Here is a 27987-nt window from a genome sequence, read left to right on the forward strand (position 1 = left end):
CGAGCTCTACTCCGTCGAGCCATAACTGGTCTACCTGTAGGGTTGTTGTAAGGACTGCTGAGGTCTGGCTTGAGAAATAATAAGCGATGCTTGTGCACTTGAAGCGGTCTCTCCACTGTGTGGTGTGCGTCTTTTATTAAGATGATGAAGCCGCCAGCCTCGTGCCTTTGCGGCAGGAAAACCGAAGCGCCCCACTTGCTGGTATCAAACTGGGATTGGAAAGGAACGAGTAAGCTAGCGCTGCTTCTCGGCTGGCTATTCTAGGCCTTAAACCGAGAAGATGCGTAAATTATGGCCACAGTCAAATTCACGCTAAGCAAATCAAGGAAGGGGAAGCAGCCAGTAAGTGTTTCCAAAACCGCAAAGAGCCAGGCCGCTTCAGTCACAGCCTCTGCACGGCACGAGTTCCTTTTACAAGGGCAACAATTCTCGAAGCACTTTCCAACCTTCAAGCATAAAAGTGGCCTTGGCCTTATACTGGCAGGACAGGAACAGCTTGCTGGTGCTAGGTAGATGGGATGGGATAGAGCTGTCACTCGATGTTGAGTTGTTTAACTATTTTTCCTTTGTGTCTGTGAGAAAGAGACGAATGCTCTCAGTGGGGCTTCTGTCGCCCATCGATTTGCAACTAAAAAAAAAAGCCGCTGTCTGGCGAGATCCTAGGAAAAGCTCTGCTTGTCCCTTAGATCAAACTAAGTGGAGGAGGGAAGGGAAGGGCTGCATGTGCTTTTGCTTGCAGACAGGACCAGACTTAAACTCCTGGCAGGCACTTTCAGGTAGGCCAGAGTGAGGAATCCTGCCTAAAACTGTGAAAAGCTGTTGACCACCAGTGTAAGCAATACTGAGCTAGGTGGACCAAGAGACTGACTCAATTTAAGACAGCTTCCTACAGTATCCCCATCTGTTTCCCAGCGATTAGCCAGATGCCCTAATGGAATGCGGAAGCAGTACAAAAAGCCGCCTACGTTGACTATCAGAGATAACGATTGAAGTGACCAATATATATTCCGTGGCGAGGCTTTCTAGCCCCCAAACCTTAATACTAGCCGCGGAACTATAGAGCCCTAAGAGAGGCCAGAGCTGAAATGGATGTATCGGCCACATTAGCGAAAACTGTTTCACGCAAATCAGAGGAGGTTGAGCCGGGAGGCTCTCCACGTTCAAACAAGGTGCTTGCCAGCAAGCTTCTTCGTCTCTCTGCGGCCTCAGAAACGGGACACTGGAGCTCCGTGCAAAGCCTGCAGTCCTGTGTATGTCCAAAGCACTGGGATATATTTCCGAGTAAACTTGCTTAAGATTGAGCTTGCTAGGAAAGCACGTGCTCTGTACGGACTTGGCCCCGCTACTGTCAGGCTAGCCCCCGGCAATTCGCAATTGGCGAAGACGCTTCAGTCGCCCTGACAGCTGGTTTTTTTCTCGAAGGACGGGCAGGCGCTTCGCTTCTTGGGCTGTGGGCAAGTTTCGTATCCAGAACGGAACTTTAAAGTTCGCTAATACGACCCGGCCGGACGCATGTCGTGAGCACAGCCGCAGCGGTGACTAGGCAGGCGTCTGACGTCATCACTACCTGCCACGGCGCAGTCTCACCGCTAATCGTGTGACACCGCTACAGATACTTCCGCGGAGGAAACGAGTTCTTGGGCCAGTTACCGCGGTTCCAAGCGCCGAGCATTCTGTCTGGCCACGAAACGCGCCGGCCGGCGGCGACGGAGGACGCAGCAACGTTAATGGATGTAGCAGGCTATCGCCGCGCCGAGCTCTGAGAGAGGGCAGTCAGTGAGTCCCGGTCTCCAGATTCCTCCGCCTGCGGTATCGGTGCTGAGGCCGCGCCGCCGCCATTTTGGATGCCAGGCTCTAGCTACTGCCGCCGCCGCCTTCGCCGTAGGGATCCGGCCCGGTGAGTGCCGCACGGGGAGAGAGGAGGGGCGCTGCCAGGCAGGGTAGGTGTTGCTGCTGCTGCTTTTACTTCGGCGGTAGGATCCTGGGCCCGCCGCCGCCGCCCGGGGCAAGGCCCAGCCGCCGCCGCCTCCCGCCCCGCCTCCCGGGACGGACTGAGCCTTGGCCGCCGGGGGCCCGGGCGCTTTCCGGTCGGTGGGTGGGTCGGCTGGCTAAGGGGAGAGGCGCCGCTTCCTAGCGCAAGAAGGGAGCGCGCTACCGTGTTCCTTGAGGGTTGCTGCCGTCTGACTCGCCAGCTGGCTCGTGAGGCCTGGCGGGGCTGCTGCCCCTGCCGGAGCAGCCCTTCGCCCTCCCGGGCAAGAGGTGGCTGTTCCTCCGTCCGCGCCGCCGCGTCCCGAGCAAAGGCCAGCCTAGGCGGCGTTCCTTAGCCCATGACTTCCCTCCCGCTATTCGAGGCGTTTTTCTCCTCGCCCGGCCAGTTCTGTCTCTGCTGTCGGCGGAAGTGCCTGTGGCCTCTTATGTTATAGACAAGGAGAGTCTTCTCCGGTTCACCCTGTACAGCTCGCCCGGGCCTCCGACGATCGGATCGGCTCCTATCCGAGGTCTGAAGAAAACAGACTCGACTCGCCCCTTGACAGGCCTTGTGAGCAAGGGGCTTAGGAACACCTCGTCGGGGAAAGAGACTGAGAGTCACTTCCGATTACGGCAGGGTCGACACTAGGAAAAGGCTCAAGGCTGTTGGATGTGGATTCCGACGCTTTGCAAAGAATGGCTGTTCAGTGAGCGCTGGGGAAAGGAAAGGCCAAGACCAGGGGTGGGTGCGGGGAAGTGAGAGGGCAGTCCAGCCAGCTGGCTCACCTGTCAACTTGACCTGAAGAAGCCATTGCAGTTCCTTTTCTTGCCCTCCTGTCGAGAGGGAAATATTTGTTTATTTTTATTTAACGAAAGTTTTATTCCATTTGATTGTAAGAATTTATAAGGGTCTTACAAGTGAGATAAGCTGCTTTCCTACTGAGGTTAATGATTGTGAAGGAGTTATCTAGTAGTACTCTTGTAGATGAGTAACAGTTGGAAGAGGGTTACTCAACATCTGCAGACCTTCTGAAATTTAACTTAACTTTATTTTAATATGGATAGTCCTGCCCATATCCTTAGTTGCTGCAGCTTGATTGCCCAGTTTTCTGTCCCCTAGACTGGAACTCCTTGCAAGAAACCCTTTGTGACAATCTCTTTCTCTTCTCTTCAAACACTTCCTCAAAACACATTTTTACTTTGAAGCCTGTTGTTTAATGCCTTTGGTTTCACCTTCATTGTTGCAACATGGAGTATTTGCTCACATTTCTCCTTCATCTGCCATTTAAAATTTAGAAACTGTAAGCTCATATTGATGTGATTCTCTGCAAAGCATCATGTGGAATGATGGTGCTACCTTATAACTAATGATTAACAGAACCTGTCTGACAGACGGCCCCTCTTTTATAAAATGTCTAGCTAGTGTATGCTGAAAATCCTCTGTGTCTCTTGAAAGAAACTGTGACAATTGGGCAGGATTGTTACATTGACTAAGTTTGGTGTAGTTCAAAGATATATCATGAGAGGGAAGATTTGCTTTTAAATAGTATTGCAGATGGAGTATGCTTGTCTTTTGTCTGAATACAGTGGTCTTTATCTTTGTTGAATTTCTGCTGGCTATGGGCAAGTGTCCAAAATTAGCCAGGTGCATTTTGCACCTGACGATTGACCACTCGCAACCATGAGATATTTTATCTGCACAATCAGAATGAATTTCAGGAACCAAAATGCTTTTTCTGTGCAGCCTAAGCAGGAGCAACGTTAGTTAATTATTGTAGTTTGTCTTCACTTACCCCACCCCACTGACCTTGTCACAGTTGTGAAGAACATTCCTATGTTATGAATGGTCAGTGTCACCATTTAGAAAAAGATGTAGGAATAGGCCAATATGTATGTGGACTGTCCCTGCATCAAGTGACTTTTCTTCTTTAAGATCTCAAAGTTCTTAACCTACGGGTAGTTCAAGGTAGTCATCTGAACTAGCCAGGTGTTTCACTGATAATCACAATTAGTCCATCATTTGAAAAATAAGACTTTAGAGCCATCTTACCCTCAAATGGCAACTAGATATTCTGTTTTGGTGACTGTAGCCTTGGTTTAAGGAGCCCTTTGGCACCTAACTTACATATCATAGTTTCTAACACTGCTGTGAGCTTATTCTGGATGTTTTTGTATTTGTAGTACACTTTCTTTCCACCAGTATGGTTGCACTGTCACTGTTTTTGTTAACAATGTCTGGCTGGTAATTCAGGGTGTACCTGCATTGAGGCGGTGAATTGCGTTCTGTGTCTCTCCTCCCAAACATAGTTAATAAACTTTACTTTGTGCGTTGGCTTGCATGTTGACCATCTTATGGCAGAGTTGGATTTTAGGAGTAATTGCAGGTGTTTTTGAACCAAAGACCTGTTTTTTATTGTTTCTTCAGCTTGGGCATCTTCTGAGAGTTTTTTTTTGGGACCTGCAATCAGAAACTGTTTGAAATCTGAACAGTGCTGTCTTGAGACCTCTTGCTGCCTGAGGTAGATCTCAAATTTCTGTTCTGTAGGGCTAACCCTGTACCATTCAAACAGCAGTACAGCCTCCCTCTAGCTTTGGCCACTCCCATTATGCTGCCTGAAGTGCACTGCTTCATCCTGCTATGTATCAGGGCCCACCCTCATTGTGAAAGTTCCGTTAAGAGTGTTGTTACTTTGAAAGAGTTCTTATATTTGGTTTATCTTGTGACTCATACCTTGGAGTACCTGAAGAGAGGTGGGGTCAACTTTAGTATAGCAAGATGAGCTTTAGGACAGCCTTGCATGTAACAACTCACCTGGTAGTCATAGGCAACCAGAAATTCCATCCTGGTGAGTGAATGCCACTTTAGACAGATAGCTATCAGAGCATTTCTTACTAAACATCTGTTTACCAGAGATTATTTTTAAAATGTCATAAAGGCACTTGTGGTATGTTGGCTACTCTGGAAGGTTGTGATTCACTAAGAAGCTCTTCCAAAGCGTCTTATTAGAAGTTAGATCATGAGTACTTCTGGATCTTAGAAGCAGCCTGAGAGCCTCCTTCTTAACTGGGAGCTTTGGATGGAGACTCAAGCTGGCTCATGAAACATGGAAGGAGCTGGCTCACTGTGGGTTGTGTGCTTGCTCTGATCCACCAGGATCCTCCTGTGTAATTATGGCAACAGCTTCCTTTCCTAAGGAATCCACACAGATTTGGCAGTAAGGTTGGAAGGCACAAGATGGAACAAGACTCTCTACCAGGCATGGGTCTACCCTGGTTAGCACTTGGGGAAAAGGAAATAATTCTGCTTCTCTGTCGCCAGAAGATCAGCCCTGGAAGTCTGGTCAGTCTCCATTATCCTGCAACACCTGCAGTTTGTGCTGTGGTTTATTTTCCATAAACCACCTTGGATACTCTGTGAAGGGACATAAATCATCTAATAACATGCATGAATGAATAATGGCATGGGGAAGGAATTCGGCTCAGTAGTGGAGCACCAGCTTGGCAAGTAGAAGGTGCCAGGGTCAATCTCCAGGTAGGGCTGGGAGAGACCCCCTACCTGAAAGCCTGGAGAACAACTGCTAGTCAGTGTTGACCGTTCTGAGCTTGATGGACCAGTAGTCTGACACAAACAGAAGGCAATTTACTATGTCGCTATGTTGGTGGCAAATGTAAATTGTGGAATGAAAGAATATATAACCATAAATATTCCCTTAATGAGAAGCCTCCAGTTTGGAGACTGGTGGCTATAGAGAGCTCTGATGAGATCTCTCTGCCTGAACAGAGTCCTCTGCTTTCAACCAGCACATGGACCCATCTGTGAAGGGAGGCTGCAGACTTCTTGTCAACTTCATATTGTGTTGCAGGGGGCAGTGTTAGAGGAGTGTCTTGGGAAGCATGTTTGTTCTCAGTAGCAGAAAGGGAGGCTTTTGAAGAAGGGGAATCATTTTTGCATGTTGATTTGGAAGCAAAGTCCAGAAATATAGTTAATAGAATGAGGTTGGTTGGATAAATGTGAAATCACCCAGTAAACAGGACCGGGATAGGGGAACTATTTCTGCTAGCAGGAATGAAAACAGCCATTTGATCCCAAGAATGGGCTTGAGAGCACATTATTAGAGTTCAAGAAAACTTGACCTAGAGTCAGTCCCTACCTGGATGGTTTGGAACTCCATGGAATCAGTTCATCTGTAGGTGACTGCCTGCTTGCTGCAGATGCTGCTGAAGGGAAGCCCTGCTCTGGGCTCCACCTATGGCATGTGGACATATGCGGTTAGGCTTTCTTGGTGATGGTGGAGGCCCCTTGGTTATGAGACTCTTCTCCATGGACTCAGCCGATGGCCTCCTTTTTCTCTTCAGGCAACAGGTCAGAACAGTATGGCTTGAGCCATGCATTTTTCAGATGTTTTTCCTCTGTGTGTGCCTTGGATTTTTATATTGCTGCTGCAATATTAGGATTTATGATGGTGGTTCGGTGGTTTGAACATTTTGTTTTGGGATGGAAAAGTGGGAAATCAATGTTAAAGGAGAAAAAATAATGCTGAAGTTTTCAAATAATAATAATAATGCCCCATCCATCCAGCTGGGTTTCCAGCGCATATAAAAACATAAGATGTCAAACATTAAAAACTTCCCGATACAGGGCTGTCTTCATAAGTGAAAGGTTCATCAGAGACCATGTCTTTCACCCACCTGCTGACTACAGTTTTCTTGACAGGTAGGACTGTTCAGCCTACCAAAGAGAGGCAGTTCAGAATACCTTGGAAGATGGTGGCCATCCAGCTTCTGCTTTAAAACCTTCTGGGGCTGGTGTGTGTAGTAATAGGTCTCCTCCATCGATCTGCAAGAGGTTGTACTAGGATGATTTGTGAGGTCCCCTTCCAGCTCTGTAGCTAGCAGCAGCAGCATGACCTGAAAGGCATGTGTCCTTCTTTTGTTTCTCCTACTTGACAGCCACCTTCTTTTGAAGGTGGATGTGAGGAGGCCCTTACAAAATCAGCTTGGGAAACGAATGGGCTGGCACAAGTGGATTTCACAAGCAATAAGAGAGAACTTGCAGTGGTTTCTGTAGCTTGTTGAACATCTAACCACATTTTGTAGTTTTTATGAAATGCATCAGTCAAAAATGTAGGCATCTACAGATGCTGAGTGCTCAGTCTAGAGCTGCGTAATTTAGAATTTCTGTCCGTTATTTATTGCACAACCCTTAACAAATGAAGTCTCTGAATGGATTGGTGTAGTCACAGTTTGAATGCTCAACTAAAAGAGAGCCACAGCCCACTGTAATGTGACTTGTACTGATGAAGCGCCTTTAGAAGAGGCCTTGAGTTGGGCTACCTAGCTTCTTCCCACGGTTTTAAATAACAGCATAGACTTTTCCTGGGTTTCATCGTTTGGGCTCAGTGGCTACCTGTTGGGCCTGCAAGTGCATTTGGAATCAGCTCTGGGTTTGGTCACATGTGAGAAGCAGCAGCAGTGCTGGTGTCCATTGAGTGCTGGGCTCAGTTTTTAGGCAACCACTGGGCTGGGAGTGTACTGAAAGTAGTCTGCTTAAGGCAGTACTGGGAAAGTGGGGGAGGGGATGTCCCACCCTTCTGGAACTGTCCCACTCAGGCTCCGCTGTCCTTGCTTTGAAAAAGCCTGAGAAACAGCCATAATGAAGAGCCTGAAATGGGGCAGAGCTGTCTGGACGAAAAGGACTTGAATGAAACCCTGATTGTCTCCATCAGGTCCTCAGGAGTAAGATGTCACATCGGCATGAAAATTGTCTTCACAATGTTAATGACACTTGCTTGCTCATGTTTAGCTGTGCTAATTGAAACTTAGGTTTGCATGTTTGACTGGTCTAAAAATGTGTCCGCTCTGTAAGTATTATTATATCATGGTAACAGTAAACTTGGATATGATTTACTTTGTATGAGATGTATTTACAGACACATGCATTTTAAATTCCAAAGAACGATACAGTTGTACCTTGGTTTTCGAACAGAATCCATTCCGTTTGACTTCCAAAAACGTTCAAAAACTGAGGCACGGCTTCTGATTGGCTGCAGGAGCTTCCTGCACTCAGTTGGAAGCCACATAAGTCGCATTGGATGTTTGGCTTCCAAAAAAGTTTGTAAATTGGAACACTTCTGTATTTGCGCGTTCGGGAGCCAAAACGTTTGAGTCACAAGGCATTTGAGAACCAAGGTACAACTGTACAATATCAGAATGACCATTCTCATTCGTAAAAGTAATGTACATATTAGTATTATGCAGTAGTGTATGCTGGGCCTTGAAAATAATACTTTTTCCTCCTGACTTGTGGATAATTTATTTCAGTTTGTTTGGCAGATAAACAGACCAGGGTAGCAGAGAGTTACCCATGCATTGGGGCCAAAGGCTGCTTTGAAATATAATGGGAGTTTCCTTTAGTTGAAAAGCAAATCCAGAGTGAAGTAGAATATTTGGGTTTGAGCCAGAGGTGTTCCTGTGGTTTGCTAGATCCTGTAAATAAGCTTTCACCTTGGGGCCGGCAGATTCAGATGCTTTTATGGCTGCATAATATGGTTTGCTTCAATCTCAGGTTTGTTTTCACAAGCAGGGCTTAATCCAAGGCTCAGGAAGGTTGTGTAGGGTCGCTGATTAATCTAGGACTTTTGCCTTATTTGGGGATGGCAGAAGGAGGGAGGAGGCTCCTATCTGTGCTGGTATGCAAATTTAGGCAGAAATTCCTGGTGATTAGGGACCAGCCACAGGAAGAAAGAATCAGTTTCTTGGGTTTGCCATGAGAGGTGAGCTGTGTGTGTTGTAAAGAGCACATGCAGTCAGTTTATCACCAGCCTTAGTCTGCCACCCATTCCACCATGCAGTAGTGGAGACAGAGCTGCAGCGAATACATCATTACATACCTTGGCAACAGAGCCATATCTCTTTCCTTACTACAGATATCTTAAGCCACTTGGCAGGGAAGACAGACTTTTTGAGGCTGAAGTATTCTGGAGTCCCAGCTGTGGCAGAGATGGCTGACTTGGGATAAACACCGTGGATTGAACCATAGAGAGTTCTGTCAGTATAACCAATGCCAGCTTGGAGACCCTACCAGCCTCTCTCTACGGTTTCTCATGGGGTACTGTTTTAAAGACTTAACTGCTGAGGTTTGATTCCCTGCTCACTATCTCTCCCTCCCCCCATTATCTTTTTTCTCAGAGGATGCCAGCCCCCATCAGACTCCGGGAGCTGATCCGGACCATCCGGACAGCACGGACCCAGGCAGAAGAAAGGGAGATGATCCAAAAAGAATGTGCTGCCATCCGATCGTCTTTCCGAGAAGAGGACAACACTTACCGCTGCCGGAATGTGGCCAAGTTGCTCTACATGCACATGTTGGGCTACCCTGCACACTTTGGACAGGTAGGCCCTCTTCTTTTCATCAGTAGTGGCAGCAGCCCTTTTGCAAATTCCTAGCTTTGGATGTTTGGGGGAGGCTCATCATGCTGGCAAAGTGCCTTCAGAGTTGCAACCTGTAGGAAACTGCACAGTTGTCTTCCTCTTGCTGCGTATTACTAACTCAAGTTCTTTCTTGGGCTGGAAATCCTTTGTGGAAGAGAAATATTTTCATGTGCCTCACAGAAACCTAAGGAGGAGCATATCACAATCCTCATGGTTTTATTCCATCATTTTATTGTAGCAAAGGATATATTTTGTGATCTTTAAAGTGTCCAAGCCATTCCTTAACTTTTCCCAAGAGCTGTTCTACTCTGTTTTGTTGCCAGGGAGTTAATCTCATGGCATTAACTTTTGCTTTCTAAGTTGCTTGTAAATTGACTGGTGTGTGTGGTGTGATAGAAGGTTCACAGGAAGACTTATGAGAGGTTTTAGTTTCCAGATGCTGGTTCTGCATGTGATGAGCAGAAGTTTCATGATGGAGCTCTCCAGCCACACTGCATGTCTCTTTCATAGTGCATCATCCCTCTGTTGGGAATTAAAACCAATGGGCCATTCAATCCTCTGGGCTCTGTGCAAGGGCACAAGGCTAGGGGGACAAAGGGATAATGGGCAGCTCTGCTATGGGTAGGGAAGGTGTGGCTGTGTTCTTGCTTCTTTGCCATGTTTCTGGGCCATTCATTTGAGAACTGGAAAGGCAACCAGACCAGCAAAAGGCCCTTCCTGAGCCCAAGCTACCAAGTAAAAAGGCCTGAAAGAGTGGGCCGTGGGAAAAGCGTGGCTTGTTTCTCTTGCTCCAGCTGAAATGGGATATATTGGTGTCAAAGTTGCTCCTCCTCTGCTCAGCTAGATCAAGGGAGCAGTTCACTCAGATCAGGTTACTGAACTGAGCTCTGCATGTAGGAAGCAGGCAGGCATTTGAACAGGCTGTGTACAGATAGAAACCTTTCTCATTTCCCTCCAAGCCTGAAGTGCTGCTGCTGCGCCTTGTCTTCCTTGCATACCATGATGGAGAGTTCGTTCAGAACACCAGGAAGGCCTAGGAGGTGGGCCACAAGCTCTTGGCATAATTGCCTCTTCTTCAGCAGATGTGTTTTTCTGCTAGACCTCATACAGGAGTTTCATAGAATTGTAGAGTTGGAAAGGACCCTGAGGATCATCTCGTCCAACTCCCTTCAGTGCAGGAATATGCAACTATCCCATAGGAACTTGTGACCTTTGTGTTACTAGCACCATACTCTAACCAGCTGAGCTTATCAACCTAACCTGAAACTTTAGCCTAAGCTGGGTGCTGCGTGATTGGGAAATAACTGGATTTAGAAAGCAGAACGAATGGATTATTTAAAAGCAGCTTTGCCATTGCTCTTCTGCAGTTGTAAAGACTGGACAGATCCTGTATAGATTCATGCTGTGGTGCTGAAGAGATTGTGAGTGAAGCATTATCCTGCCATCATTTCCCCACCAGCCTTAATGACAGGCAAACTTAGACCATCACCAACATTCTTCCTACAGACAGCCCCAAGGCTAATTGGGACTTGCTTTTAGCAAGGATTTGCGAGCAAAGTCAAACCTTGATTTTAAATCACATTGAAATATTTCAGATCCTGCGAGGCATTTAGCTGCCACAGAAGTGCTCAGTTTTAGGATCCATTTCATTCTCATGGCTGAGCCCATGAACTGAAGGGGATTTAAGTAATGGTGTGTCTGAGCATTGTAGTAACTGTGCTGAGTCCTGGTTGAACCCTCAGGTTTCATTACAGACTCAGTTGTCCACAGCTACAGTTCATTCTTTTCTTTCAACCTTTCTCATCTGGCACCCCTCACAACCCAAAGCCAAAAATTGTTGCCACCAGGTTTTTAACACCCACCACTGTCTTTCCTGCAGGAAAAGCAAGTGGGAATATCCTGGCTAAGGCACTGCTGGACAGAGGTGCTCTGAGCTCCTCCACCCAGCACCTGCTGCCACCTCCACCCCCTGCAAGAAAGGCCACTTATTTGGTCACTGCTCAGGGTGCCTCCAGCCAGCAGCAGCCACTGCCAAGGAAGCTTCATGCTGGTCTCTCCTCAGGGGAGTGCAGGAGAGCAGCTTGCCAGCTTGGTGCTTGGAGGTGAGATGTGCTCAACACCTTGACAGTGAAGCAACCCAACAACTGCCAGTCTTCTTTCCAGCCTCGGAGTCATGGAGGGAGTTGGTAGTAAGGCTAATCAATCACCAGGATGTGGTAGCACAGTTGCCATGGTGAGTGTGACAAAAATGTTAGAAGCATTGGGGAGAGTCACTCCCTCTGGCTTCTCTGCCCCCTCTTGCAGTTGGAGTGCCTCAAACTGATTGCCTCTCAGAAATTCACGGACAAACGCATTGGTTACCTTGGAGCCATGTTGCTGCTGGATGAGAGGCAGGACGTCCACCTTCTCATGACCAACTGCATCAAGAAGTAAGGCCTTTTTCATTTCTAGGGTGGGAAGAGAGCTATTCTGCAAAGGTGGACCTGCTGGCAGGGCTTGGAATATTCTTGTTGAGCCTTGAAGTTCAGCACACCTTAGTCATGCACCCTCCTCTGAGGATCGCAGCCAGAAAGTGGTGGTGGAGGTTTAGGAAGGCAGGTAATAAGCTGCTTGCCTTGTAGAGCTGAAGCTACCTTCTATGGGAGCAGTTAAGATGCACCACCATGCTGCAGATAGCTCTCATCCTTGTTGCTGTGTGTCTCTGGACCTGGATCTGTAGAGCTATGGAAGGCATCTGGGCGGGAGTATCTGTAATATGACTTCAGTAGACACTTAAGTCATTTTTTTCTGGTGTTGTAGAGATGCCACTGAACTTGTGGGGCATTTGACCACAGATGAGTTAGTGTGGTGGACACAGTTGCGTTGTCATTGACTGAGACAAGTGTTGGTTGTTCTTTGTTCCCTGGAAAGCATTCTAGCCCATTGCTATCCCCAGGGTTATCTGATACGCTGTCAGCTTGAGGCCGACTGCTTTGTATCTGGGAGTGCCTTATCCCAGCCATTCCTTGCATTGCTGCTTTCTCTCTCTTCCAGTGACCTTAATCACAGCACACAGTATGTGCAAGGCCTGGCACTCTGCACCCTGGGCTGCATGGGCTCCTCTGAAATGTGTCGTGACCTAGCCGGGGAGGTGGAGAAGCTCCTGAAAACCTCCAATTCTTACTTGAGGAAAAAGGTATGTATGTATGTATGTATGTATGTATGTATTTATTTGACAAAGGTACAACCTTAGGAGACCCCCTCCCCAAAAGGAGGGGGAATCCTCTAGATCTGTTGAACTGTAAGCTCTTCCCTTTTCTTACATTAAGATTGTGCTTTGCTTCCTCTCAAATGTCAGCAGGAAGTTGCACTGCCCAGATCTTTGTAAGGAGTTTTTGACTGGCCTTTGGCAGAGGGTGGTCTCTTTGTGCCCACAGTTAAGACTTACCAGGACTACAGTTAAAATGCAAATAAACTACATAGTGTTTCTCTCTCTCTCTCTCTCGAGAGAGAGATCCCCTTTTAGGGGTCTCTGTGTAGAGGGCTGCCTGCACATCTGCTGACCACTCCCCCTTCCACCCCCCAATTCTTCCATAGGCAGCCCTGTGTGCTGTTCACGTCATCAGGAAGGTGCCTGAGCTCATGGAAATGTTCCTGCCAGCCACAAAGAACCTGCTGAATGAGAAGAATCATGGTAAGGCCTGCTGTGGCAAGGGAAGGCCAAGGCACTCTGTATTTTTGGGGTGGACTAAAGAAATATGAGGACCTGAAGGGTTATGATAAGAAAGCTTGGGCAGTTTGGAATGGCATAGAAATCCTCATGTAGATAAATGCCATGTGCATCAAGGCCAGGAGCCAAGCATACTTTATGTATTTCTATGCTCTGAAACTCAGTTCTGGTGGACTCATTGCTTGCTCCCTCCTTCCCTTAGAACAGTGGAAGCTACCTTGCACTGAGTTGGCCCACTGGGCCACCTATCTCAGGTAACTAACTAGGTTTGGAACAGCTGGGTTTGGAACAGGGTGCTTTCCCAGTCCTACCTAATGGTGGCAGGGATTGAACCTGGGACACCTTCCACTGAGGTACTTTTGGTCAGGGGAATGAAGGGAGTGAAGGAAGCCAGATCCCATAACAGGGAGTGCAGTCAAGCTCAGGAAAGGAAGGGGAGTGGGGTTAATGGAAGGAGACTCTTGACTGCTCGGTCAGAACAAAACCTCACCTATTCCAGTATCCTGTTCTCACAGTGGCCAGCCTGGTGCCACAAGCAGGACAAGGGCACAACATTGCATTCTTAGCAACTGGTATTTAGAGGCATAGCCCATCTGAAGTAGTAACAATATGCAGCCATCATGGTTTGTATCCAGCAGTGGGCTTGCAAGCCTTATGGGCTTGGCCCTTTGAGGTATCTTGTGAGCTAGTGAGTTCCAGTCTGCTGCAGTGTGTGTTGTTGGCATGAAGGAGGCATGAACGTGGGCAATGGGGAGAGCAGGCTTCAGCCTACTCTGCAGCATCTGCCTCACTTGTATTTTGGCTGTGGGGTTGAAGGAGAGAGGCGTTTGAGGCTCCCTTTGCCACCAAGCTTTGCTCATGTTTCTACAGGCTACAGAGCTCAGTTCAGTGCTGCCTTTGGAGGGGTCTAAAGAGTTCCTTGCAGCTTATCCTTTTATCAGCAGTTTCTCATAGGGAAAAGTAAAAAGGCCTGGCTGCTTTGGCCTAGGATTGAAGTCTCTCTGCTTTTTCATCCACAACCACTTCTGGCTTCCATACAGAGGATTATCTTGTGTATTGAGGATCCTGGCCCAGAAGTGCTGAGGCTCAGAGGGCAGGTTGCTGGTTAGAAGCTGCCAAGCTGCTGCCTTAAAAGCTTGCAGTCTCTCATAGTCCATCTTCAACTGTGGCGAGTCCTTGGTGATGGCCATGTAAAGCATAGGCTCCTTCTTCTCTTTTCCTGGCAGGTGTTCTTCACACCTCTGTGGTCCTCCTTACGGAAATGTGTGAGAGAAGCCCAGACATGCTAGCCCATTTTAGAAAGGTAAGTCCTTGTCCACGGGTCACCCTATTGCATGTGCCCCTCTGGGCAGAGTTTTGAGGCAGCTTGGCTCCTACCTTTGAGGGACTGACGTGGGTGTCAGTTTCCAGTCGCTGATGGGTTGGCTTTGCAGGAGAGAAGCATGTGTCCTTCCTTGGCAAAATATCCATTTGGTTGAATGGAAGCCCTGCAGCTGGGAAGCCCCTGTGCTTATGCCAGGGTATGTCTTTTCTACCCTTCCTGTGGAACTGAGGGGCAGGGTGGTGCACTTGGGCCAGGCCACTCCAGCTGCTGCTCTTGCAGAGCACATTCTGTTTTCTCCATTTTATAAAGTAATACCACCTCAGCAATGATTTGAGGAGAGGGAGCCGAAAATTCCTCAAAACCCAGGGAGATCCTGAGCAAAGCAGGAGCCGCTGCTTCTCCAGCTGCTTAGCCATGGAGAGGGCCACCTCTGCTTGCCAGCCTGCCTCCCATTGTTGGGGCTGTGCGTGGAGAACTGTTGCCCAACACAGAAGGGACCTGGCCAGGGAGGTAGATGAAGCTGTCGGTCCAGCTGGGGAGAGTTGAGTGCAGTTGTGCTTCAGGTGTTGTTGTCCTGGTTACCCTTCCTGCCCTTTGTTTTGCCGCTGCTGCTGGTGGAGGTGGATGAGGTGGTTGATGTTGTGAGCTGTTGCTCCTCTCCCTAACGCCTGCTTCATCTCTTCTGTCCCTTTTGTCTGTTTGGAATCCTGCTGTGGTGGGTTAGAATGAAAAGGTAAGAGTCACTCACTTTTTCTTCCTCCCCTATGCCCCCCATGCATGCTTTCATTGGGCCTGTTGAGGTTTGTGCCAATCCATCGCTTACTGCACTAATACTGCAGCTTGACTAATTGTGTTTGTAGTTGAGTTTATTAATGCCCTGATTAAACCTAATGCCTAAGGCAACCTTGGATCTTTGTTACAGTCCTCTTGAAACTCAGGTGGTTCTGCTACAGTTGGATGGATCTTTGAGGGATGTGAGGGGGGTTTGCATCTGTGCTGTTCATGGTGGGTGTTTTCCATTGGCTTGGTACAAGGCTTCTATAAGGTGTGGGACGGGTAGTAAGCAGAGAAGGTGGAAGAGTGAACCGCCCCTGTTCAGAGCAATTTGCCTTTATGCTATGGGCAGCTGTTGAAGGCAGAGATACTCCTCTTCCTTCCCTACTTGCTTCTGCTTGGCTGGAGACTGATCTCTACAGCTGTTTCTGCTCCCCCATGCTTGTCCCATCATCACTGGTTATGACTTGTGCATGGTTAGAGCAAAATAATGGTGGGTATGGGAAGCCTCAGTGACATGACTAAGCAGGGTTCCAAGCGATGAGATATTGCAATGAGATTGAACAAGATCTCTGTCTTCCTAAAAGATTGTCTAAAGTTTGTATATTTGGCCAGCTGCCATATCTTAGCAGAGTCTTTCATTTTACAAAGGCCCTTTTGCTCTCTGCCCCTCAACTTGAGGCACTGAGAAGGAAATCCTCTTTGGGGCTTTATCCTGTCTTGGCACCAAGTTAAAGTTGTTAACCAATTTAAAATTATTGGGTTGTAGCCAATGCTAGAGGAGACCCATTGAAATTAATTGACATGATTAAAGTAAGTTGGTTGATTTCAGTGAGTGGACCAAGAATAGGACTTGGATAAACAACCCATTTAGGTATAATGCATCCATTTAGCAGTTTTTAAATTATGCCCAAATATTAACAATTCTTACTAACGTGCTCAAAACAGCAAATGGTGCAGAAGTAGGGGGATAGGCTGAGAGTGAAATAGTGGAGGCCTCTGGTGGATTCAGAGTTGACCTGGGATTTTGTGTTAGGCTTGGTTGCTTCATCCAAACAGAGCCTCTCCCCTGGGGGAACCACATCAGCATTCTAAGCTTGGAGACTTCCCTCTTATTCCTGCCACGCCCACATGCCTCTTTGCGGCCACATAAGTGAGCACCAAGAGCAGGGGGATCTCTGTGCTGGTGTGCTTTCTACTAACCACAGAAGATTAGTAGGGTTGTAAAAGGAGACAGGCAAGGGAAAGAACCTACAGGGTTCTGGAAGTTGTATGGTTGACTGTTAGAGCCTGGCTGTAAGTGGATCAGGACAAAGAGGAACTATATAGTTTCATCTTCCTGTTTTCCTCAATGATCAACCAGATACCCCACTGGGAATCCCACACATAAGCATGTGATAGGCAGCAGCCCTCTCTCCCATTCATATTCTGCAGCATCAGGTATTCAGAGGCACACTATATCTGATACTGGAGGCAGCTTCAGCCAGTGGGAGCCAGGTCAAAGCCATTTGCTTCCTGTTAGTAGTTTGAGGCATCAGTTGCCCACCAGACTACTCATATGTATATTGCAGCATGGCTGTGTAGGGCCAGCAGGCTTATTTGGCACTGTGCTGTGGAAAGGTCAGTGAGGTTGGGCTGAGCAGCAATGAGAGCCCCTTCAGCTCTCACCTGCAGATGGTGAATCTAATACCCTTTTTTCCTGTGAGAGACTCCTCCTTGGACCCCTTCTTCATGTCAGGTACAACAGCAGGGCTGTAGATCAGATGGCTGATGGCTCTTTGTCCTCTGCAGCTTGTGCCCCAGCTAGTCCGTATCCTGAAGAACCTCATCATGTCTGGTTATTCCCCCGAGCATGATGTTTCTGGAATCAGCGACCCCTTCCTGCAGGTAAGGGCTTTGGGGCCAGGCCATAGCTGTCAACTTACAGATTTGAAAATAAGGGACCAGCAGCCTTGAAAATAAGGGACCAACAGCCTCACCTGTTCCAGCACTCCAGTCTTCCTGTCCTCCTGCAGTCTGGTCAAACTCATGCTGGGTAGCTTCAAGAACACTGTCCAACCAACTTTGTAACCAGAGGTTCAACTGAATAGAATCTGTATCACATGCACCACAAGGCCTATGCAGCCTCAACTTAAGATGGCTCCCCGGCCTGGCTTTGCACTGCAAAGTTTGCAGCAGCACGTGCAACAAAATGGTGTCCAGCATTCAAAAAAACCCTCAGCTTGCATTAACTAGCCACACACAAGGCATGCAAGCTCCACCCCCCAGTCGTTCTTAGACTTCTTATTGGGTGAGCAACACAGCTATGCAACACAGTTGGAGCCTTCCTCCTCCCTGGCCGGCAGGGAGGGAGGGAGGGAGGGAGAGGAGCTGCTTCATTTGAAATTTAAGGGACATCATTTAAGGGACATCCATCAATAAGGGACAGCAGCGGTACATGGCGCTGGAATAAGGGACTGTCCCTTCAAATATGGGACACTTGACAGCTATGGGCCAGGCACGTGCTGGGCAGGGAGAGGAGTGAATGTTGGCCAGGGAATGGAGCCCCCCCCCCAGCCTCCTCCCTCAAGTATGAAGAGGATCATGCAGTGACTGACTTCAAGACCCAGAGCCTTCTGGGTCCATTGTAGCTCAAAAGGAGAACTTTGTCCTTTTCAGGTGCGAATCCTACGATTGCTGAGAATTCTAGGCCGAAATGATGATGACTCAAGTGAAGCTATGAATGACATCCTTGCCCAGGTGAGGGGTGCAGCCTGCCAAATCATTGTTGGGAGGTGGAAGGGAAGGTGGTGCATTGGTCTAGAGGGAGGAAGCTAGAAAGTGAGATTGTCTGTCTTGTGTTCCAGGTGGCCACGAATACTGAAACGAGTAAAAATGTGGGAAATGCCATTCTTTACGAAACCGTCTTAACTATCATGGACATCAAGTCTGAGAGTGGCCTGCGAGTACGTAATCTTGGGTTTGTGGGATCCTAGGAGAGACACTGAGCAAAACAAAGCTTTGTGGCCCATCATAGTTTCTCCAGCCATAGCCAAGCATTCCCATGGGGGCCTGACCTCTAAATGATGTTTGAGTCAGATGAAAGCAGCTCAGGGCTCTTGCATGGAAGCAGACCAGCTGACAAGGAAGAACCTGGGTCACTGAGGTTGCTCATAGATCCAATCCCCTTTGGGAGTTTTTTGGCTGGAGAGTGAAAAGTAACAAATAGATGTTCCTGACCCATGTCTCTTTGCTTGTCTCTTTCTAGGTGTTGGCCATTAACATCTTAGGCCGATTCTTGCTCAATAACGACAAAAATATCAGGTAGGTCAGAGTACAGGTCCAGGATGGAAAACATGTTCTGGTTGGAGCAGGCACAGCTTTCTCCAGGTCTCTTGTGGCAATATTGGTTGTTTTTGAGGCGTGGCCAGGGCAGCCATTGCAGGTGAAGTGGTCAGTCCTTTCCACTGCCTGGGTCTGTACTGCCACAACCATATGCACCATGTGAAATTCTGGGCTCTCTTTTCCACATCCTATTGGTCTAGCAGGCTACCTGGCTAGAATTGGTTCTGAGAGAAATTCATTTTCACTTCCCAGGTGCTCTGATACAGATGAGAGGGTTAGAATCCATTGCCTGGAGGTTTGCATTGGCTGCCCTTGCAAGTCACTCAACCTGCTTGCTCCATCTCCCTTGGTTGCCTGGCTGTGCTGTCTTCAAAAGCCTTCTAGTGTGCTGTAACACAGAACAGCTGCCATAGTCTAAAGCAACAGGTCTCTTTTTTCAGATATGTAGCTTTAACATCCTTGTTGAAGACTGTGCAGACTGACCACAATGCTGTACAGCGGCACAGAAGCACCATTGTGGACTGCCTAAAAGATCTGGACGTCTCCATCAAACGGTGAGTCAGATTGGTATGCTAGGACTGTGGGTCCAGGTGGCCCAACCATCTAGGATTCATTCTCTATCACCCCTCACCTGTCTCCTCTGCCTGCCACTGTGAGCCAGAAGCTACTTATGAGGCATTGTTGTTTAAAGCATGGTCCCTTTTCCCACAGGGAACTCCCTTATGACTGTCCAAGTTCGTAACCATCACTGCTTCTTGTGGGAGTAAATATCATCATTTAAGTATACACTATGTGAAGTACTTCCTTTTGTCTATCCTGAATCATCTAACATTCAGTTTCATTGGATAACCCAATTTGGTTCTAGCATGAGAGAAGGAGAAAAAATACTGCCCTGTCCACTTTCTCCACACCATGCATCATTTTATATAGCTCGTGTCATCTTGCTGTCATCCCTAATACTTATTCCCGCCTAAAGTAACCTACTTTCTAGCTTTAAAGGGTTTGGGTCTGCAACCAAGAAGCTTGCTTCTCCTTGCAAACTCCTGCTCTGTCTTACTACTTGTTTTTGAACTTGGCCACCCCTTAGGTTTCATACTGGGACCCTGGAGTGATGAGAGGTGGGAGCCTTCTGGCTTGGCTGGTGCTGTTGTAGGATGAAGCCTAAGAGTGATCCATCAACAGAGCGCCTGGCGCAATGATGACACTCAAGCAGCTGACAAAGCACATTTGTGGCCTCTAGAAAGCTCCTTGGGGTGATGGGGGGACTTGTCTGTATAGGGGCTGCAAATGTGTAGGCTCTTGGTGGTGCTCAGGCCCAGGTCAGCAGAGCTGCATCCCTTCCTCTCCCCTTCCTCTGAATCCCTTCTCCCCTTCTCCAGACGGGCGATGGAGCTGAGCTTTGCTCTCGTGAATGGGAACAACATCCGGGGAATGATGAAGGAACTACTGTATTTTCTGGATTCCTGTGAGCCAGAGTTCAAGGCGGACTGTGCCTCAGGAATATTTCTTGCAGCAGAGAAGTAAGAAATCCAAATAATTTGTGTTTGTTTCATCGTTTGTGGCCCTCTTCCTCTCCTGCTACCCCCCCCCCCACTGCTCTGCAGTCACAACTTCGGGAGGCCACAACTCACTCCCACTTGCTGCTCACAGCTACAGCTGGGGAGGAGCATTTTCAGGCTGGACCCATCTCTGCCAATGCTAGTCCTTCTGATAATGCTACCTGGATACCATCACCCTGTGAGCCAAACGGCGGTAGTGGTCCTGTCACTCGCCCCTGGTGGAATGCAGGGATTTAGCTTCAGCCTCTCTCCTGTGCAGTCAAGCTACGCAGTTGACTAATCCATGTCTGGAAAACCAAAACGGCCGTACATTTGGGAACTGAAGGAACATTTGGAGAAGGAATGTCCTCACAGCTTTGCATCTACTGTGTTTTTCAGATATGCTCCTTCTAAGCGCTGGCACATAGACACAATCATGCGAGTCTTGACAACGGTGAGTGCTGACCTTGTCTGTTGTTCCTGTATCCCCAAACAGTTGTTCTGAGCCTTAGGACCTGTCAGTTCTGTGTGTCCCAAGAGCCACCAATGGAGGTGGTGGACTTACCGAGGGGTTCTTGTTTGGTGGGATTTTTACATAGTTGTGTAACTCTTGAGGACTGACTGCTGCAATGTATTTTGCATGGGGTTGCCTCTGAAAATGATGTGGGAGCTTACATTACAAGTGCAGGCTGCTGCTGCTGCTGCTGCTGTTGACTTAATGAATGAAGGACGAGGCTGCATTAGTTCTAGGGGCTCCCTGAGTTCTTCTGGGCCCAATTCGCGGTGCTGGTGCTTCAGGTTAAAATCACCCTTTAAAGCAATGGCAGCCCAGGACCAGCCTCTATAAAGACTGTCTTCTGATCAAACCTTGCTCTATCGATCCTTGACACATGAAGGAAAGTCATTGGCAGCCAGGAGTGGGGGTTTTGCCACAATTCTTTCTGGCCTGATCGCCAGAGGGAAGTCAAGAGTAGCTCATCCCCACTTAGGGCTCGCCAAAGACTTGCAAGAGTTGTAGCCTTTGGAAGCTGGTTTGATTGGGGGGGGGTGTCTTGCCAAATATGCAATGGTGGTGCAGTTAATTGTAGCTTTAAATCTTACTGCATTTTTATGTAAGCCATCTTTACCCTAAGAAAAGTGGTATATAAAAAAACTAATTGACTACAGCAGTGTCTAGAAATCTGCTTTTGAGTACCACTCCCTGGCTTTCTTGGATGATGATGATAATAATTTAGTAGTATTGTTATTATTTATTTATTCCCCACCCATCTGGCTGGGTTACCCCAGTCACTCTGGGCAGCTCCCAACAGAATTAAAAGCACAATAAAACATCAAGTGGATGGCTTGTAAACCTCTCTCTGGGTCCTCTTTCCAGGCAGGGAGTTATGTTCGTGACGATGCTGTACCCAACCTTATCCAGCTAATCACCAACAGCATGGAGATGCATGCTTACACTGTGCAGAGACTCTACAAAGCCATCATGGGTGACTATTCCCAAGTAAGTCCCCAGAGTGATGCTGGTGGTGGGTTGGGTTGCAGGGGAGAGGGAGGGGAGGCATTGTGTCAATGAACCTCTGTTACTTTGGGTAAGAAGATGGCATTTCTGAGTTCACCTGTCCTCCTTCTCCTTGGTAGCAGCCCATGGTGCAGGTAGCTTCCTGGTGTATAGGAGAGTATGGAGACCTCTTGGTGTCTGGTCAGTGTGAAGAGGAGGAGCCAATCCAGGTAGGCCTACTGAAAGGGATAAAGATTTTACTTGGCCTCTGGTGAAGTTTTCTCCCATCTGTCTCATGGCCCATCCTTCTTACCTCTGCCTTTTGGCTTGCTCAGGTCACGGAGGATGAAGTCCTTGATGTATTGGAAAGTGTCCTAGTCTCCAACATGTCTGTGTCTGTCACACGAGGCTATGCCCTCACTGCCATCATGAAGCTGTCCACTCGGTTCACTTGCACTGTCAAGTGAGTATTTTCAGGGGTGGGGCAGGGGGGCTCTGCCTATGCTGCTTGATCTTTATTGCAGTCCTTGAAATAATCAGGAGATAACTGGATCCCATTGCTTGCTGCTGTGTAAGCTTCATGAACCCTTACTTTGTGAATCTTAACCAGCACCCCCCCAAAAAAAGTAACCACATGCATATTTCCATGTTATCTAATCCTGAGAAGGAAGTGCCTGGTGAGGGGTCCAGCTGTACTTCTGTGTTACAGAAGCCAGGCATTGCCACTAGTCCAAGGAGACATAGTTGATTCCCAAGGACCCGAAAGGCTGGGCCAAGACACACATAGCTGCTACAGTTGCAGAGCTGGTAGAAGTACTTGCTTCCTGCTAAGCCGCAGCCCCTGCCCTGCTGCCACTTGTCACCATTTCTTTCCTACATCTCTAGCCGCATTAAGAAAGTGGTGTCCATATACGGCAGCAGCATTGATGTGGAGCTCCAGCAGAGGGCAGTGGAGTACAATGCCTTGTTCAAGAAGTACGATCACATGAGGTGAGTGTTAGAGGACACTGCTGTCCCCATGCCTTTTGACCTTCGGCCTGGTGGATTGGAAACCTGCAGGGTTGCAGTAGTATCAGTATCACCACCTTACAAACATATGGTGGTAAATTAAGAAGTGGGTCCCAACCCTGAAGAAGTTGAAGACCTCTTGGTGTCTGGTCAGTGTGAGGAGGAGACCTCTGCCTGGCTTGACACCTGTTGGTGAACATTTCACAAGAGCTACCAGGGGACAGTGCTGATTGCAACCAACCATTTCTAGTACGTGACCTCTATAGGCCCCAAACCATTAGCCCCATAGAAGAAACATCATAGAGACTCTTACATTGGTTCATGTGACTGGGGGAAGCTACTGGTTGTCTCAGCTGGACCTATTTGCATAGCAAAAATAGAGGACTTGAACTGACTAAAAATAGATTGCCTCTGACATTGACTGGTTGGGAGCTCACTCCCTCTCTACACCAGATCTGAGGAGTAACTCCTGTTCCTCCTAGCCTGTGAGTTGCCCAGGAGATAACAGCCTTGCCACTTTGCAGGTCAGCCCTGCTTGAGAGAATGCCAGTTATGGAGAAACTGACCACCAATGGCCCCACAGATGTCACTCAACCCAATGGGGAGGCAGAGCCAACAGTGCTGGAGACCAAACCTCCCCCTTCTGGCCTCCAGCCCACCAGCCAGGTAAGAGAAGGTGCTGCCAGTGCAACACTCAAGATAGCTATTCTTCCCTCCCTTCCTGCAAACAAGAGAGCAACATTGCATGGGGTTGCTTCTTTCTTAGACAGCATCAAAGACTCCTTTGGGAACTGTTGCTTTGCAGCCCACAGCTGGCTGCAGGAGCAATTGTGGAGCCCCCACAGGAACAGGAGGCAGCTTTCTCTGCTGGCCCCCTTCAGAAGCTAATGTTGCTCAGGGAGGTTTTGAGACTAGATGGCTTCCTTGGCTAAGTGCCTTTAACAGTCTGATTTGGTGTTTCCTACCAGGCAAACGACTTGCTGGACCTGTTGGGAGGTAATGACATCACTCCCATCATTTCAACAGCCCCTCCAAATAAACCAGCTTCTGCTGGTGGAGAGCTGCTGGATCTCCTGGGGGATCTCAACCCAACAGGTGAGGTGCTGGACATGTGGAAGTGAGATTCAAGGGTGCGGGGAAGAAACTGAGCAAGATCTCTTACTTGTTGGAGGCACTGGCGCTGGTCCTTGCCTTGAAGAACTTCAGCCTAACCCTGCCCTTTCTTTCATAACTTCTCCTGTAGGACCTCCAGCTCCTGCCCCACAGATATCGCAACCCCCATTTCTGTTGGACGGACTTTCTTCGCAACCCATCTTCAATGACATAACTGCTGGTAGGACTGTAGAACCTCGCTGTTTGAGCAGCGGCTGAGGTGGGCGGGGAATGTGTACTATAGACTTTGTAAGGGCCAGTTGGAGAGGGCACCTTCCAGGACTCTGACCAGTACTGCATCTCCACAGGCATTCCCCCAATCACAGCCTACAACAAAAATGGATTGAAGATTGACTTTGCCTTTGAACGCTCAAATACCAACCCCAGCGTCACCGTGATCACAATACAGGCCTCCAACAGCACCGAGCTGGACATGACAGACTTTGTTTTCCAGGCTGCGGTACCAAAGGTGAGGCTGGTCTTTGGGGCAGGAGCATCTGCTTTGGTGGCCTCCTAGCTGCAGTGGGACAGACAGTGTTTCCAGGCAGACTTCCAAGCTCCTGTGACTGGCTGGGCTCCAAAACTGTAGATGGACCCTTAGGACCAGCCCTTTGCCTTTGATATGGTCATAAGTGTCTTGCTGTGGCAGGAAAAAGGAGCACATTCTGATGAGAGGCAGAGGGCTAGGTGCTGTGCATCATTTTTCACTGTACTTGGAGTTGAGCCTGAGCTTTGGGCCTCCTGCAGCAGCAGCAGTAGTTGCAGCAGAAAAACCAGGTGAAAGTGTGCCCCCTTCTTCCTTTTGTTTGCCTCCCTCCAGACATTCCAGCTGCAGCTCCTGTCTCCCAGTAGCAGCGTCATCCCAGCATTTAACACAGGGACCATCACACAAGTCATTAAAGTCCTGAACCCCCAGAAGGTGAGCAAATGAGAAAGTGAGTTACCTACTGCCATGTTCAGCATGAGGAGGCTGTAGGAGCAGCTGGGCTGGGAGTGGTGCCCAGCCTCTGAGTGCTTGATGGTACAGGTCATGCATTGGTTCTGAAGGCCTCTAGTTGTGGCTGTTCTGTTTGGTGGGTGGGGGTGGCATTGAACCTTCAGGGGCAGAATCTAAACAGCTTTTAGCTTCATAGTCCTGCTGGATGAACTCTGTGCCTTTTGGCACCTATTTAACTGAACGAAGTTGAGGTGGTTCCACTGCAGCTTCTGCAAGAGTGATACCCTCACCCCTCCTGCCCAGATCTTCTTCACCTCTTCTTGTTTCATCCCGTTTGTAGCAACAGCTCCGCATGCGGATCAAGCTGACATATAATCACAAGGGCTCAGCAATGCAGGACCTGGCAGAAGTCAACAACTTTCCCACTCAGTCCTGGCAGTGAGCTCTGGCCCCACCCTCCTCACCCCACCTGGTTGGCCGAAGGAACGCTGGGCAGAGCGCTGTGACTCCAGAAATCCCCCCACTTGCACCATGGCCAGGGGAGCTGACGAGAGCAGCGGCTGCTGCAGAGCAGGAGGACTGGCCTTGCTCACCTTGATGAAGCATATCTCTTAAGACACTTGCTGGCTCGCTCTCTCTTCTCTCCTCTCCTGGCTGCTGAGCCACACTTGCCACAGAAGCCACGTTCCCCTTGTTTTGGAAGAGGGGGGAGGGGAGGTGCACTGTGGCATGTGCGACTGTTTCTCCCCGCCTGCCATCTTCTCTCCTCCGGTGGGCGTGGGCGAGTGAGTGAGTGAGTGAAGCGAGTTTTGTTTCGGCTCCTTGCTAGCCGGGTTACCACCTTCAGGCACTTTTCATCCAGAGTTCATGTTGGAAATGTATTCCAAGGATGCTGGTGATCCTTTCTCCTTGGAGTTCCCTGACGTGGGGGGCCTTTTCTACGCTTGACTGCACACCCCGAGGGCAGTGGCTTGAGTCTGAGAAGGGGATGGATAGGTGGACCTGCTGTTCTGGACAGAAGCTCTGCTTTGGAGGATTCAGTGGTGGAGGCAGCAACGTCAAGCCCTCTTTGGCCAGTGCCTCCCTCTCAGAAAGCATCATGATGGACGAGACTGGCTGCTCCCTCCAGCAAGTCGCTCTTCAGCGTGCCCCCACCCTAAATCTTGGAACTCCTCTTGTCTGATCCTTGGCTGTCAGCTGTGGTAGGTGGGTAGAAAGGAAATGTGTGTTGCTTAAAGATGGAAAGGGGGGGGCACCATTTGCCTGCAGAAAGACTCATCTCAAGACTCCACTGCAAAGCTGCTTTCCCCCCTCAGCCCTTTTCATTTCCTGAGTCTGTCAGAGTCCTGGATTCCATTTGAATTCGTTCTCCTCCTGGGACGTTTGTGTTGTATCTGTAATATTGGCACTGAAAATAAAGACCATGCGGTTTAATGAGACCTTTCCTGCTTTTAGTAGCTGGTTTTGCAGCTCCTTGCATAGACGTTGAGCAGAGGACATTCCTGTTTTTGAAGGCCAAGATTCCAAAGTATGACAAGTCCCTAAGAGAGAAGTTTTTAGGGCAGAAGTCAGTGGGTTAGGGGGGCATGTGTAGGATTCCAGGAGCAGCACAGAAGGGGGAAACACTTTAGAGTTCCCATCTATGATTGGCTAAAGTTCCTAAAGCTCATTGCCAGCCTGTTTGCCTTACAGAAACAGAAGCTGTGTCTGCACCCGCTGTTGGGTTGCGTGACAGGAGAGGGGGAGCCAGGCAGAAGCACTTTCGAGAGCCACAAGAAGTTCTCTAGACATATACTATCCTAGCAAATGATTCGCTGCTGAGGTCCTGTTGACTGGAGCTGTGGTCAGCTACCTCTCTCATCTACCCCCCAGTGAGACTTGATGTGCATCCAGCTGGCAATGCTGCTTTCATGAAGGACAGGATGAAATTGAGGCAGTGGGGAATGGGGCTTTGTGCTCTCACAGAAGACAGGATGAAATCAGGGCAGTGGGGAATGGGATTATTGTGATTCTCCAGCCAACAATTATTATGCAAACTTCACCAGCTGGATTGCTGGAGATGGAGCTTGTGGAGTCCAAACAAGATTCAGAAGAAGTCTGCTCTTCACCACCACAGCAAAAAGAGCCTTGGGGATCCCTGAAGACTAAGAAATGTATTTGGTTTGAGCTTCCTCTTCCTCATAGGATGAGCAGAGTTGGGAGTATGGCAAGACGCAGATGGCAGCACCGAGGACTCTTTTCCTGTTGCATTCTGAACCTGTAAGATGATGGCTTCTGTCCCCTCCCTTACCCACCCACCCCCCGCAACTAATGATGGCAGGTCAGAGCTGGGAGTTGGGGGTTGGCAAGTCCTTTCGCCTTGCACAAACAAGTATCCCTTCAGGGGACACAGAGTTGAAGTAAGGTCACCTTTCTTGCAAGGAGCTCAAAGTAGTACTGAAGGGTGTCACCCCCCCCCCAATGTCCTCAGAGCAACTCTGAAGGAAAGGATAAGACTTTGGAGTGACTGTCCAAAGTTAAGACATGGTTGTAGTGGAGATTTCAGCCCAGATTCTAGTCCAACCCTTTAGCCCATAGGTTTTCAACCTTTGTGGGTCTACGGCTCCTTTGACCAACTACATTCTTTCTGTGGCACCCCTGTGGGGCTCAGAAGCCCAATTATGTCACCCCTTGCCTGCAGAGCTGGCAGCCTCTCACCCTTTTTTTGAACACCCTCCTCTCCCCTCTCCTTGGGAGTCCTCTGGGCACCTGCAGCTACCACCTCTGGTCTCTGAGCTGCCCCCCCCGCCCCAAAAAGAAGTGCTGCCTCACCCTGCCCCACAGGGAAGCACCCCCAAGCTAGCCCCAGAGGCAGCATTCACCTGGGGAGCTGCTGCAACAAACAGCTGTGCACGGCTTTGGGAGGCAGAGACGCAAGAGGGCATCAGAGGAGGGAGGGAAGGAAAGCGGGACAAAGGCCAGTGATGCCCATGGCACCCCTTACCATCATTCAAGGCACACCACGGTGCCATGTCACACTGGTTGAAAACCACTGCTTTAACCACTCCACCATCTCCTTCCCTTGTAAGAGGCAGCCAGGAGCTCTGATGACTGTGCTGGAAATGAGATATGACCCACCTGTGAACTCTACAGCTGCTTTTATCATGGGCTACGCTGTCTGAGGCAATTGAACCTGTGGCCATCTAGGTGTTGAGGATGATAGGAGCTGGGAGTTGAGCATCCCCACCCCTCAACTGAAGGATCTTTTTACACAGTGGCCCATCTTCCTCTCCCTCCATTTCCCACAGTGGAAGGTCCAGACTTATTGTGAAGGGAGAGCCTGTGTGG

General features: G+C 48.8%; 1 protein-coding gene across 3 annotated transcripts; it reads left to right on the forward strand.

Annotated features, from left to right (window-relative positions):
* The first annotated feature begins 1 nt into the window (after position 1).
* Positions 2-26099, forward strand: AP1G1 (adaptor related protein complex 1 subunit gamma 1). Of its 3 annotated transcripts, none has more exons than XM_083514774.1 (23): positions 2-1897; positions 9157-9360; positions 11704-11828; positions 12433-12574; positions 12976-13072; positions 14335-14411; positions 16998-17093; positions 17865-17945; positions 18053-18151; positions 18454-18509; positions 18971-19084; positions 19910-20050; positions 20468-20522; positions 21444-21566; positions 21704-21793; positions 21899-22026; positions 22449-22553; positions 23096-23237; positions 23540-23666; positions 23815-23904; positions 24032-24192; positions 24544-24642; positions 25001-26099. In XM_083514774.1, exons 2-23 carry the CDS (start codon positions 9160-9162, stop codon positions 25100-25102), a joined length of 2451 nt encoding a protein of 816 aa, XP_083370900.1. In that variant the 5' UTR covers positions 2-1897; positions 9157-9159; the 3' UTR covers positions 25103-26099. The 3 variants fall into 3 exon arrangements, with proteins under 3 accessions (XP_083370900.1, XP_083370901.1, XP_083370899.1); XM_083514775.1 differs by having other exon boundaries at positions 1762-1940; positions 9159-9360; XM_083514773.1 differs by lacking the exon at positions 2-1897 and adding an exon at positions 2076-2710.
* The last annotated feature ends 1888 nt before the right edge of the window (positions 26100-27987 follow it).

This window comes from Podarcis liolepis (genome assembly GCF_965112155.1).
Source record: "Podarcis liolepis genome assembly, chromosome: 7".
Classification (NCBI taxonomy): Eukaryota; Metazoa; Chordata; class Lepidosauria; order Squamata; family Lacertidae; genus Podarcis; species Podarcis liolepis.